This window comes from Delphinus delphis, chromosome 13 (assembly GCF_949987515.2).
Source record: "Delphinus delphis chromosome 13, mDelDel1.2, whole genome shotgun sequence".
NCBI classification, from domain to species: Eukaryota; Metazoa; Chordata; class Mammalia; order Artiodactyla; family Delphinidae; genus Delphinus; species Delphinus delphis.
Genome location: NC_082695.1, coordinates 26,287,708 through 26,302,791, shown reverse-complemented (window position 1 = coordinate 26,302,791; position 15,084 = coordinate 26,287,708). Strand labels below are relative to the sequence as shown.

The 15,084-nt window shown below is 55.6% G+C and overlaps 1 protein-coding gene and 1 long non-coding RNA gene across 3 annotated transcripts in view; one reads left to right on the top strand and one right to left on the bottom strand.

Annotated features, from left to right (window-relative positions):
- The first annotated feature begins 270 nt into the window (after nucleotides 1-270).
- LOC132436084 (uncharacterized) lies at nucleotides 271-7,807 on the top strand. Its single transcript, XR_009521710.1, has 3 exons — nucleotides 271-377; nucleotides 1,304-1,491; nucleotides 7,664-7,807. It is a non-coding gene; the product is annotated as an uncharacterized lncRNA (long non-coding RNA).
- The window catches only part of KLHL22 (kelch like family member 22), a 26,573-nt gene continuing 14,645 nt past the window's right edge, over nucleotides 3,157-15,084 (bottom strand). Inside the window, exons 5-8 of one of the 2 annotated variants that reach the window (XM_060028536.1) lie at nucleotides 13,489-13,681; nucleotides 6,108-6,341; nucleotides 5,488-5,581; nucleotides 3,848-4,096 (exon numbers count right to left, since the gene is read on the bottom strand). In XM_060028536.1, the coding sequence (XP_059884519.1) occupies nucleotides 3,996-4,096; nucleotides 5,488-5,581; nucleotides 6,108-6,341; nucleotides 13,489-13,681 (622 nt within the window). In that variant the 3' untranslated portion in view covers nucleotides 3,848-3,995. Of the gene's footprint in view, nucleotides 4,097-5,487; nucleotides 5,582-6,107; nucleotides 6,342-13,488; nucleotides 13,682-15,084 lie in introns of both variants that reach the window. The other variant, XM_060028535.1, reaches the window with a different exon arrangement.

The following is a 15,084-nucleotide window of genomic DNA, read 5'->3' as shown; positions in this document are numbered from 1 at the left end:
TCCCTTCCCCAGACACCCACCAGAGAAGCGGCCCCTGCGCGCTCCCGGCGAGGCCAGGCCCGGGGCGGGAAGCGGGTGGGGACCAGGCGCGACGCACGAAAGCCCCCTGGCCAGCGGCGCCTCGGAACCTCCAGGTCAAGGCTGCAAGCCGGCTTCTGCTCCCCCCGTGAGGCCCTTCTATGTCCGGCTGTGCGGTCAGCGCCTCCCGAGCGCCGGGCGCAATCAAAGCCTGCAGCGACGGCGGAGCCGGATGCTTGAGGCCTGTGAGTAGACTCGGTCTGGACCAGAGAGGCCTGGGTGAAGGGGCCCCCGTAGAAACAGACTGGAGAGATGTTGGGAGCAGAATGGCTCCGCGCGGGCTCTGAGAGAATATGGAGGTAAGGGCAGGTGTCGGAGGCTGAGGGAGGCGGTATGGTGGTGGTGGGGGGACAGCTCCAGGACTGAGACCCTGCCTGCAGCCCCTGTCAAGGTGTGACGATGGGCTGGAGGCCGCTAGTCACCAAGGAGAAAGTCCAGAAGGTGGAGTCAGGGCTGGAGTCGTGGGAGCTCCTGCCTCTGGAGGGGTGGGGTGACAGCACAGAGCAGTGCAGGGGCAGCAGAGAAAGGGGGTGAGGAGGGCCTAGGGGGACCAGGAGGAAGAGGAACCCTGGGCCCAGGAAACAGAGGGGTCAGACCCAACCCCAGGCCCATGGGGTGGGCAGGACGGGCAGGGCTGCGGATGGAACAGAAAGGGGGGCAGACAGGTCCCCGAAAAGATGAGCTGGGCTTTTGAGGACCTGAGAGTTGGTGGAAGGGCCTGGGCAGGGAGAGGGCAGCTGCTGAGGAGGGGAGGTGGCGTCCTGCCTCAGTTATGCGGGGGCCCCATCTGGAAGGGTGGGGCTGGCGGAGGGGGCCTGGAATAAGGGCCACTGAAAGGCCCAAGGCTGTGGGCATCACCAGGCTGGCAGAAGTCGGGATGGGAGGGAGCTTCGGAGGTTAGGGCCCTTCCCTGAGCCATTCTGGTGCAGGACGGAGGCACAGCTGGGGAGGGTGGCAGGGAAGTTGCACCCATGTGGTCATGAATGCAAACACTTCTCTGGGACAAGTAAAAAGGCCAACCACTTCTGGGCAGCTCTGCCTGTCCATGGCCCTGAATTCAGCAGTGCCCGGGCCCCTCCCATGGAACCCCCGTTGGCTGCCAGCAATGGAGGCCAGCAGAGGTCTGTGTGGCTGCACTGTCTGCCCAGCTCCTGACTTTAGAGGCATCGCCCTAGCTAGACTGGGTTCATGGACAGGCATCTCAAACTCCCTCATCTCTCCCCAGGGCTGCTTCCCGCCCCACAACCCCACCTCTGTGGGGGCAACACCTGAATGCCTGAATGTCACAAATCTCTACCCACCCCATCCGTGTACCACCTGTGTCTGGTGCCCGCAGGACAGGACCGTCACCAGCCTCGTCTCAGACCCACAGCCCCCCGCCTGTGTCCTGTCGCAGCCACCTTGCACTTGATGGTGAGTTCAGGTGTTGAGGGCAGGGCCCACGTCTGTACCAACCACCACATCTCCATCAGGAAACTGAGTGCAGGTGGAGTGGACGATCGTCTGTCTGCCCAGCCTGTGCCAGGTGAATACCAGGCTGAGGAAGCTGGGGGTTCATAGGCACCCATATGACTGACCAGCATGCAGACCGTGGGAGCCAGGAGCCTGGGCCGACCGGTTCTGACTGGGATGACTTCCTGGGGGAGGCCAACTTTGAAGGGTGAGGATTTTGCAGACAGAAAGGGATGAGCCACGAGTGAAGCAAAGGCTTGAATGCAGGGCCTGAAAGCCTGCCAAGCTGGCAAGCTGGCTGCCTGGGCCCAGGGGCAGGAGCTGGTGGGCTGCTAGCGGTGGGTGAATGCTAGACCGAACAGTGGCAGGGCTAGGCTGCTGCCCAGCTCTCAGGATCCCTTCCAGGGCTCATGTCTACCCCACCCCATGCCCTGTGGGGCCTCACAGACCTTTCCCCGCCTCCACTGCAGACCAGAGGTCTCTTGCAAAAGCTGTGCCTTGGTGTCTGGGTGGGGAGATAGCACTGGCAACCTCGGACACATTTTGGGGGCGGAGGCAGACATTTCTGGCTCTCCTTCCCAGGAACCTCTGGGGTCTGCAGGGACTGCAGCCCTGGCCTGCAAGGTGCTGGCAGAGACAGGAAGTGCTGGGTTCCTACTCCAAACTCACATTCCCACACCTCACCCTTGGGAGCAGGAGGATGACACTGGAGAAGTGGCCATCCTGTCCCACTGGAAGCGACCATCAGAGTCAACCCTGGGCTTGCCACCTGAAGAGTAAGTGCATGATGTCACGTGGGCTTAGGGAGTAGGGCACGTTTCCTCAGAGGTACCTGGGCCCCAAGACAGCAGTCACACACACCGCGACTGCCTCGCCCCCACACCCATCTTTAGGGTACCCCCAAAGGAGTCCAGAGCAGCTGGCTGCCTGCACCCCCCATGCCCTTCCTCCCACCAAGGAGCACACACCGTCCCTCTGCCCCCCTCTTCCATGGCAGGGCGCCAGGGCAGCAGGCTCTAGGCAAGGCACAGGGACAAAGACCCAGCTGTCCCAGGTGGCCGGGAAAGAACAGAGAACAGAGCACTGGAGGTTTTTCCAGATCCATGCCCGGGCCTAGGGGTCTGCAGGGGGTGTGGTACGAGGACCCCAAAGGAGGGGGGGTGTTCAGATGGAGGCTGGGCTGTGCAGAAGTGAGGTTGGTGCTGGAAGCCCTGCCTGCCCACAGGTCCCACCTGCTGGAGCATGGCCCTGGAGACTCACTTGGAGGAAATGCAGCGCCCCCTCCCCGCTACATGCTCAGATGCAGGAGGTGGGCAGGCCCAGGCATCTCTCTCTCCCTCCCTAGGTGCTAGGCTTTACTTGGGGCTGAGATGGCCACCTGGGATTGGACTAAAGTTCAGAGAAGAGGTCCTCACCAGGGAAAATGCTCAAGTGGGTGGGCAACCAGCTGTCACCAGACTGCGGCGGGCGTCCTGGTGACACCCTTCTAGCCTGGGGGTGGGCTCTCGGCCTCCCATCGCCCCCAACAGCTCTGCCCCCCAGAAATCAAGCTTCCAGGGCTGCAGCCTTGGACAGGCTGTGAAAGGAAGTGAGGCCATGGCCAAAGGAAAGCAATGCACACCTCGTGTAAGATGATTTATTTCATTTATCAACAACATGGGGGCCGAAAAGCCCAGCTAGAGGGCATCATTTTATCACAGAATCAGCCTCAGGCAACCTGATGGATTTCTCTCCCCCTCCGGCCCTGGGAGCTGCTAGGCAGGCGATGGGCTCAGCACGCCCCCTCCCTGCCGACGAGAGGGACAAGATGTGCCCTGGCCCCCTCACCAGGGGCCAGTCCCCAGGTCCCTTGGGAGAAGGGCGCCCTCTCGGCCCAGTAGGAACCACAACCAGGGAGCAGGGAGGCCAGGACAGCTGGTGGTGGCACAGCCCGTCCCTGCTGAGGAGGAGAGAGCCCGGTGAACTTCAGGGGACCGAGCCCTTCCCGAAGGTTTCCCACTGTGGGGTGATCCACAGCCACAGGTCTGCAGGGCCCCAAAAATACCTGCCGATGGGAGGTGGCGGGAGGGAAGGCCGCTGCTAGCCTGGGGTCAAGTGCTCCAGGGCAAAGTGCTGTGGGGGAAGCTGGGAGCTACCACCCCCCGCACCCCCGACCTGGCCTGGGACCCTAGTCCTCACTGGAGTTGTCGAACTCCTCCCAGTCAGACACACTCATCACCTCAGAGGCGAAGTCCGGGTCGGCCTGGCTGCGGTCAGGCGTCCCGCGGGGCGGCTCAAGGAGCAGGGACCGCGGCAGGGTGAGCACGCAGGCCGCCAGGCCCGAGATGGAGTTGTCCAGCTGTGGGCCCTCCTCCCAGCAGTCCTTCTCCACGTCATAGATGTGCACATAGCCAGTGCGGCTGCCCCGGTTGTGCGAGCGGCCACCCAGCACGTAGATCCTGTTGTCTAGCACAGCGATTCCGGGCTCACCGTGCCCTGCTGGGAGCGGGCAGACGGATGACCACTGCCCGGACTTGCAGCTGTAGCAGGCCACCTGCAAGGCAAGGCCCCAGGCTCACATATGAGGCTGAGGGATGCAGTGGGGCTGTGGGCAAACGCACCCCCCAGAGGAAGGGCTCGGGCCAGGCTGACGCTCTGGCCCCTCAGCCAGCCTGTGGCCCCAGGCGTGTGGGTGTCTTCCAGTTGGTCTGGGGGTGCCAGCTCACTCCCCTCCGCCACTGAAGCTGAAGACTCAGACCCCATGCACACCCAGCAATGGGGGAGGTGCAGATAAAATAAGGAAACAGGTGCTTGCTAACTCATGATGACCATCAACATTCTCTTGGGGGATCCCTGGCGGTCCAGTGGTTGGGACTCAGTGCTTTCACTGCTGGGGCCTGGGTTTGATCCCTGGTCAGGGAACTAAGATCCCACAAGCCATGCAGTGCAGCCAAAAAAAAAAAAAAATCTCTTCTCTTCAAAATTACTACAAACAGTAAACAAATACATGGGAAAATGTTCAGCCTACCAGTAATCCAAGAAATGCAAAATAAAACATCAGGGACAAATTGTCAGCTGTTAACCAGCAGCCACTGGGGAAGAAAAGGCACAAGCCCGGGGCTGGTGGAGGCGTGGTGAAGCTGTCCTGCTGTGCACCTGTCTGACCAGCCAGCACAGCAACGTGCAAAATTATCAAGAGCCACTCGGACACTACCCTCTGACTCAATGATGATCCCCTCCGGTTCACCAGCCGCAGGAGGAGGAATGGCCTTCCAAGGAGCCTGTGCTCAGATCTCTGGGACTTGTATTACTTTACATGGCAAGAAGGACCTTACAGACTCATTAGGGTGGGGACATGGAGATGGGAGGTTATCCTGGATTTTTGGGGGGACCCACCTAGTCACACAAGCCCTTGGAAACAGAAGGGAAAGTCTGGTGGGGGCTGAAAAGGGAGGGGAAGCTGCCGCTGCTGGCTTAGAAGAGGAAGGGGCCTGACCCGGGGGACGTGGAGTCTTTTAGAAGCCAAGAAGGGCTTCAGGCCACAGCAGCCAAGGAATCGGGACCTGAGTCCTACAACCACAGGGAACTGAACTCCACCGACACCCTAAGTGAGGAGGATGTGGATCCTCCCCAGGCCCCACAAAGGAAAGACCCCTGGATTGCCGTCTGGTAAGAGCCACAGGCGTGTAACACACTTGTGTTGATTTAAGTGGCTAAATTTGTGGTGATTTGTCCCGGCTGCAATAGAAAACGAAAAAGCTAGAGCCCAATGGTTCTCAACACTGGAGGATCCCACCCAGGAACTTCCAACTCAGTGGGTCTGGGAGGGGCCAGAGAATCTGCATTTCTTATGAGTTCTCATGTGATGTGGGTGCTGCTGGCCCGGGGACCACACTTAAGAGAACCACTGCTCTCACCTCAGGAAATACCCCAAAATACCCAAAAGCTCTATAAAGCAAATATTACTTGAAATGTTACCTGGAATAGCCACAACTTGACCAACCCAAACGTCACCAGTTTGGTGGAATTCTGCACAGCCACTGGGTGGGGTGGGGGTGGGGTGGTCATCAAACTAGAAGACACGCCCACAACAAACTTGAGCCAGAAACCAAATGGGATGATGCTCTTTGAGGACAATTAAGTGGAAACCATGCACAGGTAGGAGGGCTGAAGCTAGTGGCACAGGGCCAGGTTATGGGAGTTTTTCTTCACCCTTCTCCATTTTTTCAAAGCTCTGCAATGTGGTTACATTAACTTTATGTAATTAAAGTTTTTAATAATAATAAAGACAAGTGAAACTCTTCCATGTGATACTCTAATGGTGCATACATGCCATCTGTCTAAACCCACAGAATGTGCATCACCAGCAGTGACCCCGGGCCAGTGTAGGGTCATCGGTTATAACAATGACACCCTCTGGTGGATGCTGAGCCTGGGGAGGCCATGGTGTGTGGGGGCCGGGGGCACACGGGAAATCTTCCTGCTCAACTTGGCTGTGAGCCTAAAACTGCTCTAAAAATTAGTCTGTTACAAGGGAAACCTGCCCCCACGGCAATTTTTATCGGTGACTAGCAGAAGGTAGGCACCCTGCCGCTCACCTGGTGCACGTCCCTCCTGTAGCCCGCATCGTTGTTGCTGCCCCCGACCACGTACAGCTTGTCCAGGAGGGTGGCCATGCCATGCCAGGCCCGCCGCACTGGCCCGTCAGCCAGCGTGTGCCAGGTGTCGCTGCCTGGGTCATAGCAGTGGGTCTCCTTCAGGTAGTCCTCGCCCCGGCGGCCACACGTGATGTACATCTTCCCATCCAGTGTGGCACCCGCGTGGGCGTACACCTGTGGGCCGGGAGAACCGGGGGTGTGCGTGTGTGCACGTGTGTGCGCGTGCGTGTGTGCAGCCCTGCTGACATCCTCCTCACGGTCTGACTGGATCTTCGCTGGGCACACCATCCTTGTCCCCCACCCGACCTCTTCCCAGTGGAAGATGATTCAGGGCCCTGAGGTGACGCTGGGCTTCTACAAGAGTAAGAACAGAATCTCTGTCTTTCCCCTGCCCCTAAAGGTGACAGCTGCACGGGGACCCAAAGGAAATCAAAGCCTTGTCTTCACTGAGGCCCTTGGTCGCCTCCACCTTTCCCCCACCCCTGACTCCACTTTCAATATCTGCTTGTTTGGGGCTTCCCTGCGGGCACAGTGGTTAAGAATCCGCCTGCCAATGCAGGGGACACGGGTTTGAGGTGGTCCAGGAAGATCCCACATGCCGCAGAGCAACTAAGCCTGAGCACCACAACTACTGAGCCTGCGCTCTAGAGCCGGCGAGCCACAACTACTGAACCCACACGCCACAACAACTGAAGCCTGCACGCCTAGAGCCTGCGCTCCGCGACAAGAGGAGCCACTGCAATGAGAAGCCCACACACTGCAATGAAGACTAGCCCCAGCTCACCTCAACTAGAGAAAGGCTGCACACAGAAACGAAGACCCAACGCAGCCAAAAATAAATAAAAATTAAAATTAAAAAAAAATCTGCTTGTTTGCAAATAACAAATGATATGACCTGGTGAGCACAAAAGTGAGGTACAAAATCAAACAAACAGCAGTCTTCAGTAATGGGAGAAAACTCACCCCCTACTTTAGATTTTGGTCCTCAACCTCACCCCTGCTTTCCACTGCACCCGGGAGGCACACCCTCTCTGCCCAGCCGGCCCCACTGCCTCCAGGCCCCCCTCTCACAGCCCACAAGGGCCTCCTGCTGTGCCCGTGTGCTCTGCCAGCAGAGATGTCCTGCAGGACCGGGAAGCCCCAGGGCCTGTGTTACAGGGCCGGTCACTGACACCCAGGCTGTGGGTAGCACAGCAAGGGGCTGGAGAGGTGGATGTGGCAAAGGGCAGGGGACAGAGCAGTGGGCAGGAAACACACCATGGGGCTAGGTCTTCTCCCACCAATGGTGGGCATCTGGGGAGGTGTTTTTTTTTAAACTAAAGTTTTCATCTTGAGGTAAGTGTAGATCCACATGTAATTGTAAGAAATACAACCACCCGCATCCTTCACCCTGACTCCCCGGGGGAAGAGCTTGTGGGCCTCAGCACAACATCACAGCCTGGGTGCTGACGTCGGCTCCATCAAGACTCAGGACGTTTCTGTCTCCCTCTTTACAGTCACATCCACTCCCCACCCTCCAGTCCCTGGCAACCACCACCTGTTCCCCACGTTGTCGCTTCCAGAGTGTGGCTTGAATGGGATCATGTGGTATGTCACCTCCGTGACAGGCCGCCCACGTCAATCTGCAGACCCAGAGTTCCTCTCCGACTCCAAGCGACTGCTCTGCACCGTGTACCTGCCTGTTTGGTGAGCCTCTCGCCCATGGAAAGACATCTGACTGGTCTCCAGTTTCTGGCTATTACCAATAAATCTGCTGTAAGTATGTGTTCAGAGTTTTTGTTTCTCTGGGGTAAACGTCCAGGATGGTGACTGCTGGGTCACATGGCAGTTGGAAGTTAACTGCACCTAGTACTGTCACATTTGCCATTTCAGCCGCTCGACAGTCTCCCTGCTGTGGCGTCCAGTCTGCATCCCCTAACTGCACGTCTACATCCTCCCCGTTGAAGCGTCTCCTCCCGTCTTCTGCCTTCTTTCCAGCGGGTCCCCGTGTGTGTGTTTCCCAACGAGTTTTGAGGGTTCTTTACACATATTAGATCCTAGTCCTCTCCCAGGTACTGGTTTGCAAACATTTTCTCTCATGCTGCAGCTTCCTCTCATCCTCCTAACGGACTTTTGCAGAGCAAAGTTCTGCAATTTTGATGAAGTCCAATTTATCATTTTTTCTCTTTATGAATCATGCTCTGGGGGTCAAGTCTAAGTACTCATTGCCTAGCCCCAGACCCCGAATATTTTCTTCTACTTTCTCTAAATGCTGTGGAGTTTTGTATTTTACATAAGTCCGTGCACCATTCTGAGCCAATTTTTGTGTAAGGTGTGAGACTTGGGTCGATGTCCATTTTCTTGCCTATAGATGTCCAGTTGCTCCAGTACTACTTGTGGAAAGGTAATCCTTCCTCCATTCAACTGCTTTTGCATCTTTGTCAAAACTCAGCTGGGCATGTTTCTGTGGGTCTATTTCTGAGTTCTCATTCTGTGCCACTGATCTCCGGTTCTATCCCTCTGCCAATACCACAGTCATAATTACTGTATCAAGTATATACGTAGTAAGTCTTAAAACCAGGTAGATGGAGTCTTCCCACTTCATTCTTCTTGAAAGTTACTTGGAGTATTCTAGATCCTTTGCCTTTCCATATAAATTCCAGAATCTCATCTACATCTACAAAAACTCTTGCTAGGATTTTCATAGGAACTGTGCTGTATACCATATATCAATTTGGGAAGAACTGACATCTTTGTGTCTTGGAATTCATAAACATGATATGTTTCTCCATTTACTTACATCTCCTTTTATTTCTTTCATCAGCACCTATACTTTTCAGCATATAAATCCTAAAAATGTTTTGTTGGATTTATACCTAAGCATTTCATTTCTGAGCAACTGTAAGTGGTGTTGTATTTTTAATTTCAGTGTCAACATGTTCATTACTAGTATACAAAAATACAGTTGGTTTTTATATGTTTATATAATATCCTGCAATCTTACTAAACTCACTTATTAATGCAAGAATTTGGGGGGGTACATTTAGATTTTTTGACAATTTTGTCATCTGTAGAGTCAGTTTTATTTCTTCCTTTTCAACCTGTGTGCGTTTTCTTTTCTTGCCTTATTTCACTGGCTACACCCTCCAGGACTGTGATAAGACTGGTGAGAGCAGACATCCCTGTCCTGTTCCTTACCTTAGGAGAAAGCATTCCATTCAGTCCTCACCAGTAAGTATAACGTAGTGGTTGGAGTTTTGTAGATGCTCCTCATCGTGTCAAGGTAATTCTTCTGTTATTTTTTTCTATTGTTACTTTGTGAGAGTTTGATCATGAATAGATGCAAAATATTATAAGATCCTATTTCTGCTCTGATATGATCATGTGGTTTTTAAGACGGTGAATTACACTGACTGAATTTCAAATATGGAACCAGCGTTTGGTCATGAATTTCTTTTGCAGGGAGAGGAGCTTCTATTTGCTAATATTTAGTTAAGAACATTCATATATATGTGTATCTATGACAGACTTGTTCTTTTGCGGGGGGACTGTTTTATCTGGTTTTGGTATCAGGGTAATATTAACTTCAGAAGATGAACTGGGAAGTATTCCCCCTCTTCTATTTTCTGGGGAAAAAATCATGCAGAATTGGTATTAACTTTTCTTTAACTGTTTGGTAAAATTCTCCAATTAAACTATCTAGACCTGCAAATCATTTCCTTAACAAGTATAGGCCTATTCATATTCTACTGAGTCTTGTGTGAGTCGTAGTAGGTTGTGTTTTTTGAGGAACTGGTCCATTTCATCTAAGTTGTCGAATTTACACACGTAGAGTTGTTCACAGTATCCCCTTATTATCCTTTTGACGTTGGCAGGGTTTGCAGTAATGCTCCCATTTCATTCTTGATATTTTAAATTGTCTTCTCTTTCTTCTTTGTCGGGCTTCCTAGAAGTTTGTCAATTTTATTGATCTTGTGGAAGACTCAGTTGTTTCACTGACTTTCTCTGTTTTTCTGCTTTTAACTTCATTGATTTCTGCTCTGGTGTTTATTATTTCTTTTTTTCTGCTTGCTTTGGGTTTCATTCTGCTCTTATTTTTCTTTTTCTAGATTCTTGAGGAGCTTAGATTACTGATTTAAGATTTTTTTTTTTCCTTCCTTAATGTATGCTTTTAGTGCTACAAATTTCCCTCTCAGCACAGCTGTAGCTGGGGTGCCACAAAATTTGACGTTTTCTTTTTAAAAAAAAATATTTATTTACTTATTTGGCTGCACTGGGTCTTTTTTTTTTCTGCGTTGGGTCTTTGTTGCTGAGCACGGGCTTTCTCTAGTTGTGGTGAGCGGGGGCTACTCTCTGTTGTGGTGTGCGGGCTTCTCACTGTGGTGGCTTCTCTTGTTGCAGAGCATGGGCTTCAGTAGTTGTGGCACGCGGGCTCAGTAGTTGTGGCACATGGGCTTAGTTGCTCTGCAGCATGTGAGATCTTCCCAGACTAGGGCTCAAACCCATGTCCCTGCATTGGCAGGCAGATTCTTAACCACTGTGCCACCAGGGAAGCCCTGCATTGGGTCTCAGTTGCAGCATGCAAGATCTTCGTTGTGGCATGTGGGATCTTTCATTGAGGCACCCAGGCTTCTCTCTAGTTGAGGTGCATGGGATTAGTTGCCCCGCGGCATGTGGGATCTTAGTTCCCCGACCAGGGATCAAACCCGAGTCCCCTGCATTGGAAGGTAGATTTTTAACCACTAGACCACCAGGGAAGTTCTGACATGTTGCCTTTTCATTTTCATTCAGATCAAGGTATCCTCAGGTCCCCAGATCCCTAGCTGGTCTGCCATCTTCTTTCAACCTTTTTGAGTCTTTACACATAACGTCCAGAGTTCTGTGTTGTACTGAGCAGGAGGAACCAAGAAGGACACATCTACTCTACCTTTCTGAAGGTGCAAGTTCTCTGGGAAGGTTTTTAAGTGAGCAGAGAAGGGCTTCTGCCGAGACCTCCTTCCTCTCCTCCAAAAGCATGGGATGGCCACCCTCAGGTCTGGGCCGTGCAGAAGAGAACCTCTGACTGGAGGACTCTGCCCGCTGCTGGGGCAGGGAGCTCTCAGTCCACTGGGGGCACATCAGTGACCAGTTCCTAAGGATGCCACGTGGGTGGGACCCTGAGAGACAGGTGGGAGGGAGGGAGGAAGGGAGGGAGAGAGGAAGGGAGGGAGGGAGGAAGGGAGGGAGGGAGGAAGGGAGGGAGGGAGGAAGGGGTCCGCCCCGCTACAGGCCCTGCAGACACCCTGAAGGCCTCTGCAGTGGCTGCACACCCACATCTCCAGACCCATGGGCCCCCTGCCTCTCTGCTCCTCCTCTGGCCTGGCACCGCCCCTGCTCCTGAGCTGATCACCCCGCCCATGGCTAGCACCGCCCATCTCCATCTCTAGGCTGACATCCCCGAGCCTGGCTTTCAACCGGATGTCCCCAGCATCTCATGTTTGTCACTTTCCACATGGAGCCCCTCCTTTCCTGTTCACACCCGAGCCCACCTGTGCTCTGAGAGAGCGGCCTAGCCACCACACAGCTGCTCACACGGGTGGCCTGGGAGTCTCCATGTCCTCTCATTCCTAACCCATCAGCAAGTCTGGTCAGTTTACCTCCAAGCGACACGTCGAATCTGCCTGTCTCCCTCGTCCCCCACAGCCTCCACCACAGCCCACACCACCCTCGCCTCTGTCCCGATCACCCAAGTGCCCTGGCCCTGCTCCCCTAACACCCTCTCTTCACATGCATTCCCCATGCTTCCCCTCTTCCTCCCGGCCTGGAAGGTCCTTCCTGCCTCTCCCAATGGCTGCCTGTCTTCCGTGGACCTGGTCTCACTGACATCTCCTCAGATGGACACTCCCCAAACAGTCCAGCGAAGTCCATCCTGCCGGAGCCCCTCCTTAAGCACCACTCAGCTCGGCTCTCAAGGTCCTTTACTCATCTGTTCACAGCGGTTGAGAGTGGTCTCTCCCACTAAGTTGCAAACACCATGGGAGGACCTTGGTCACTTTTTATCACCACTGGATCCCCAGGACTTGGTATCCAGAAGGTGCTTAATAAATAGCTGCTGAAGGAATGAACGGATGAAGGAAGTTAGGAAACTGGACACCAGGGAGAAGCTGGCTGAAGGCTGAGGCTGCCCCTCTGTGGCTACGCTGAGAAGTGCAGCCTCCCCGCCGTCCAAAGAGCCCCTGGAGCCCCTCCCCCACTCCCCTCCAGGACAGAGCTCAGGGTCCACCACCGCCCACTAGGTCTCAAGGACCCCTGGTCTTTCCCAAGAAAAACCTCTCTTCTGAACAGGCAGGGAGTGCCCTCCAGCGGGGCTTCCTCCCCAAAGAGGCCAAGGAGCAGGAGGCAGGCTGGCTTTCCCTGCCTGGGAGGAACTGCGGTGGGAGCCCCGGGCCTTCCTTGGAGCCTCGCGGACTGTGGAGAGGAGCTGGGCCCATCAGGGAGACCCCTGGGCTCCCGAAGTTGGAGTCTAAGGCCCTGGGGCTCAGGAAAGGGTGATAGGTAAGGAGGGGAAAGGAGGGGAGGGGAGGAAAGAGGGTCAGGGAGGTAGTAGCTCCTGCCAAGGCCTCGGGGCCGGTGCAGCGGAGCCCGGAGGAGAGCCATCTTCTCCGCTGGGGGAGTCAGGGTGCCCAGTGGTGCTCACAGGCACTGGGACCCGAGGTGCAGCAGGGACCAGCAAGGCCCCCTCTTGCCCTGGGGTCTCATGTCTGGTTTGGGGACCAGGGTCTCAGCACCACAAGCCCATAAGGTGAGAGAGATACCCCCCTTAAAACATCACTTTTGCACAATGAACGTATTTTTCACATCTTCAAGCTGGAACAAACCAAAGTATTGTGTAGGAAACACATGATTTAAAAAAACAAACAAACATGTAAAATATAACTTCTAAAGTGTTTCTGGCTTCTTGAAGGCCCCGTCCTTGGTGGGGGGTTGGGGGGAGGTCTGAGGCCACTGGGCCCTGCCTCCCGCATCCCTCAGGTTTGACATCTCTGGACTTGTTCCAGCTCATCTCAGCTGTGCTGAGGAAGAGAAGGGGAAGGCTTCTGTCCACATTTGACTGCAGGGTTAAAGCAGCTACCCGGGCCAAGGTGGCGAGACCCAGACGGGGGTGGAATTTTGGGGAAGGAGGGCTCTCCTGAGGCGGCTGGCTCAATCTCAGGAGTCCCCTGCCCCAATCTTAGGGCACAGTCCAAGGAGGGAAGAGGGCTCTGATAATCGGCCGGTCTCCCTGGCCGTGCCTCCCACTCCCTCCACACAGCCCAGGAAGCAATGCAGCCGAAGAAGGGCCCCATGGGAGGGGTTTCCTTACCTCCCTCTTGAGCGGGGCCACGTAGGCCCAGGAGTTGGTGGCAGGGTCGTAGCGCTCCACAGTGGTCAGGTCATTGTGGTAGTCGCGGCCGGCCACCGCGTAGATGTACTTGCCCACGACACACACACACAGGTCGGCGTGCTCCTGCTGCAGCGACTGGATCTGGAACCATCGGTTGTGCCTCGGGTCGTACCTTGTGGGGAGAGAGAACAGCATGTCACCAAGCAGCCCCTCCCCTAGCAACCCCTCCCCCAGCCTGGAGGGTGGGGCTCGGAGCCTCCTGGGTTTCCACCCACAGCGCCAGGCCCTCCAGGTGTGACCTCACGGTGGTTTCTAGACCCTCCACTGTCCACTCCAAGCTGCCCAATGGCTGTTCCTACAGCCACCTCGATCTCACCTGTCTCACCTCAAAATCCCCATGGCCCTGCTCTCAATCAGGAACGCCCCCAATTATGGCCTCTCGACTGGATGACTGGGCACAACAGCCTCCAGGCCTCCCGCCAGCACTCCCTCAGGCTGGTCGCCAGGCTCCCATCACAGCCCACCTGACCCCCGTCCCCCACTGCCTGTGCATCTCCTGTGTGCAGTTCCCGCCCTCCCCAGCGGGATTCCAGGACAGAGGCCTGCGAAGAGGGGAGGGGAGAGAAGCCCACCTCTGCTGAGCCCAGCACCATCACCAAAGCTCGCTCTCCTGACGTCGGGCCACCTCCATGCCCCTTTCAAGGGGACGCAACTGTCCCTGTCACAGCCCTGCCTTCACCTCACCCCATCAACCTTCGTAAAAGAGTCTAACCCCCATGCGACAGCTTCCTCTATGCCCCCAGCATGGAGCTGCTCCTCCCCCCAGCCCTGCCCTCTCCTGCCTCCAGAGGGCTTCACTTTTCAGCCCGGTCTTCTCAGCCACTCCGGGACAGCCCGCGGCCACCCCACGTTCTCTCCTCACACTGCTAATGCCCGTTGCCACCTCCAGCTGGCTGCTCACTGGTCCCACGTGGACCCCCGGGCTCCCTACATCCCACCCCTCGCTCACCAGCCAAGCCCCTGCTCACACCCAAATCCTCACATGCCTGAGCCCAGCAGCTGAGGCCCTTCAAAGCCCAGACTCAGCCCCTGCCCCATCTCTCCAGGCCCCAGGCCTGGCACCCTGCTGGGCATGAGGCCAGTGTGCTGTTTGAGTGGACACAGGTGACCACAGAGCCTCGAGGGCCAGGGCCCGTGAGCCCGAGGCCCCAAGCCCACTCATCCCCTACCTCGGCCACTCTTCCCCTGGCTCCCTGCCAACCCCGCCCCCAACTCCGGCACCGGCAGCTGAGTGTCGGCCTCTGGAGCCCCCTCACTCCATGCATGGCCCCTGCACACTTACAGCCTCTCTCTGGTAAGTGTTTAATTCTCCACCATAAGACCAGCTCTGAAGCAGACAGTTTTCTTTGGCCTGTGCCAGACGCCCCCATTTCAGCTTTCACCCCCAAAAGAAGTTAAGTGCACTCGACAGCCGCTTCTTCCCGCCACAGCCCCTCCCTGCCAGCTGAGAATACAGGAAACGGGCCAAGAGAGAGAGAGGACAGGCACCTGGGCCACGCAGACCCAGGTCTGGGC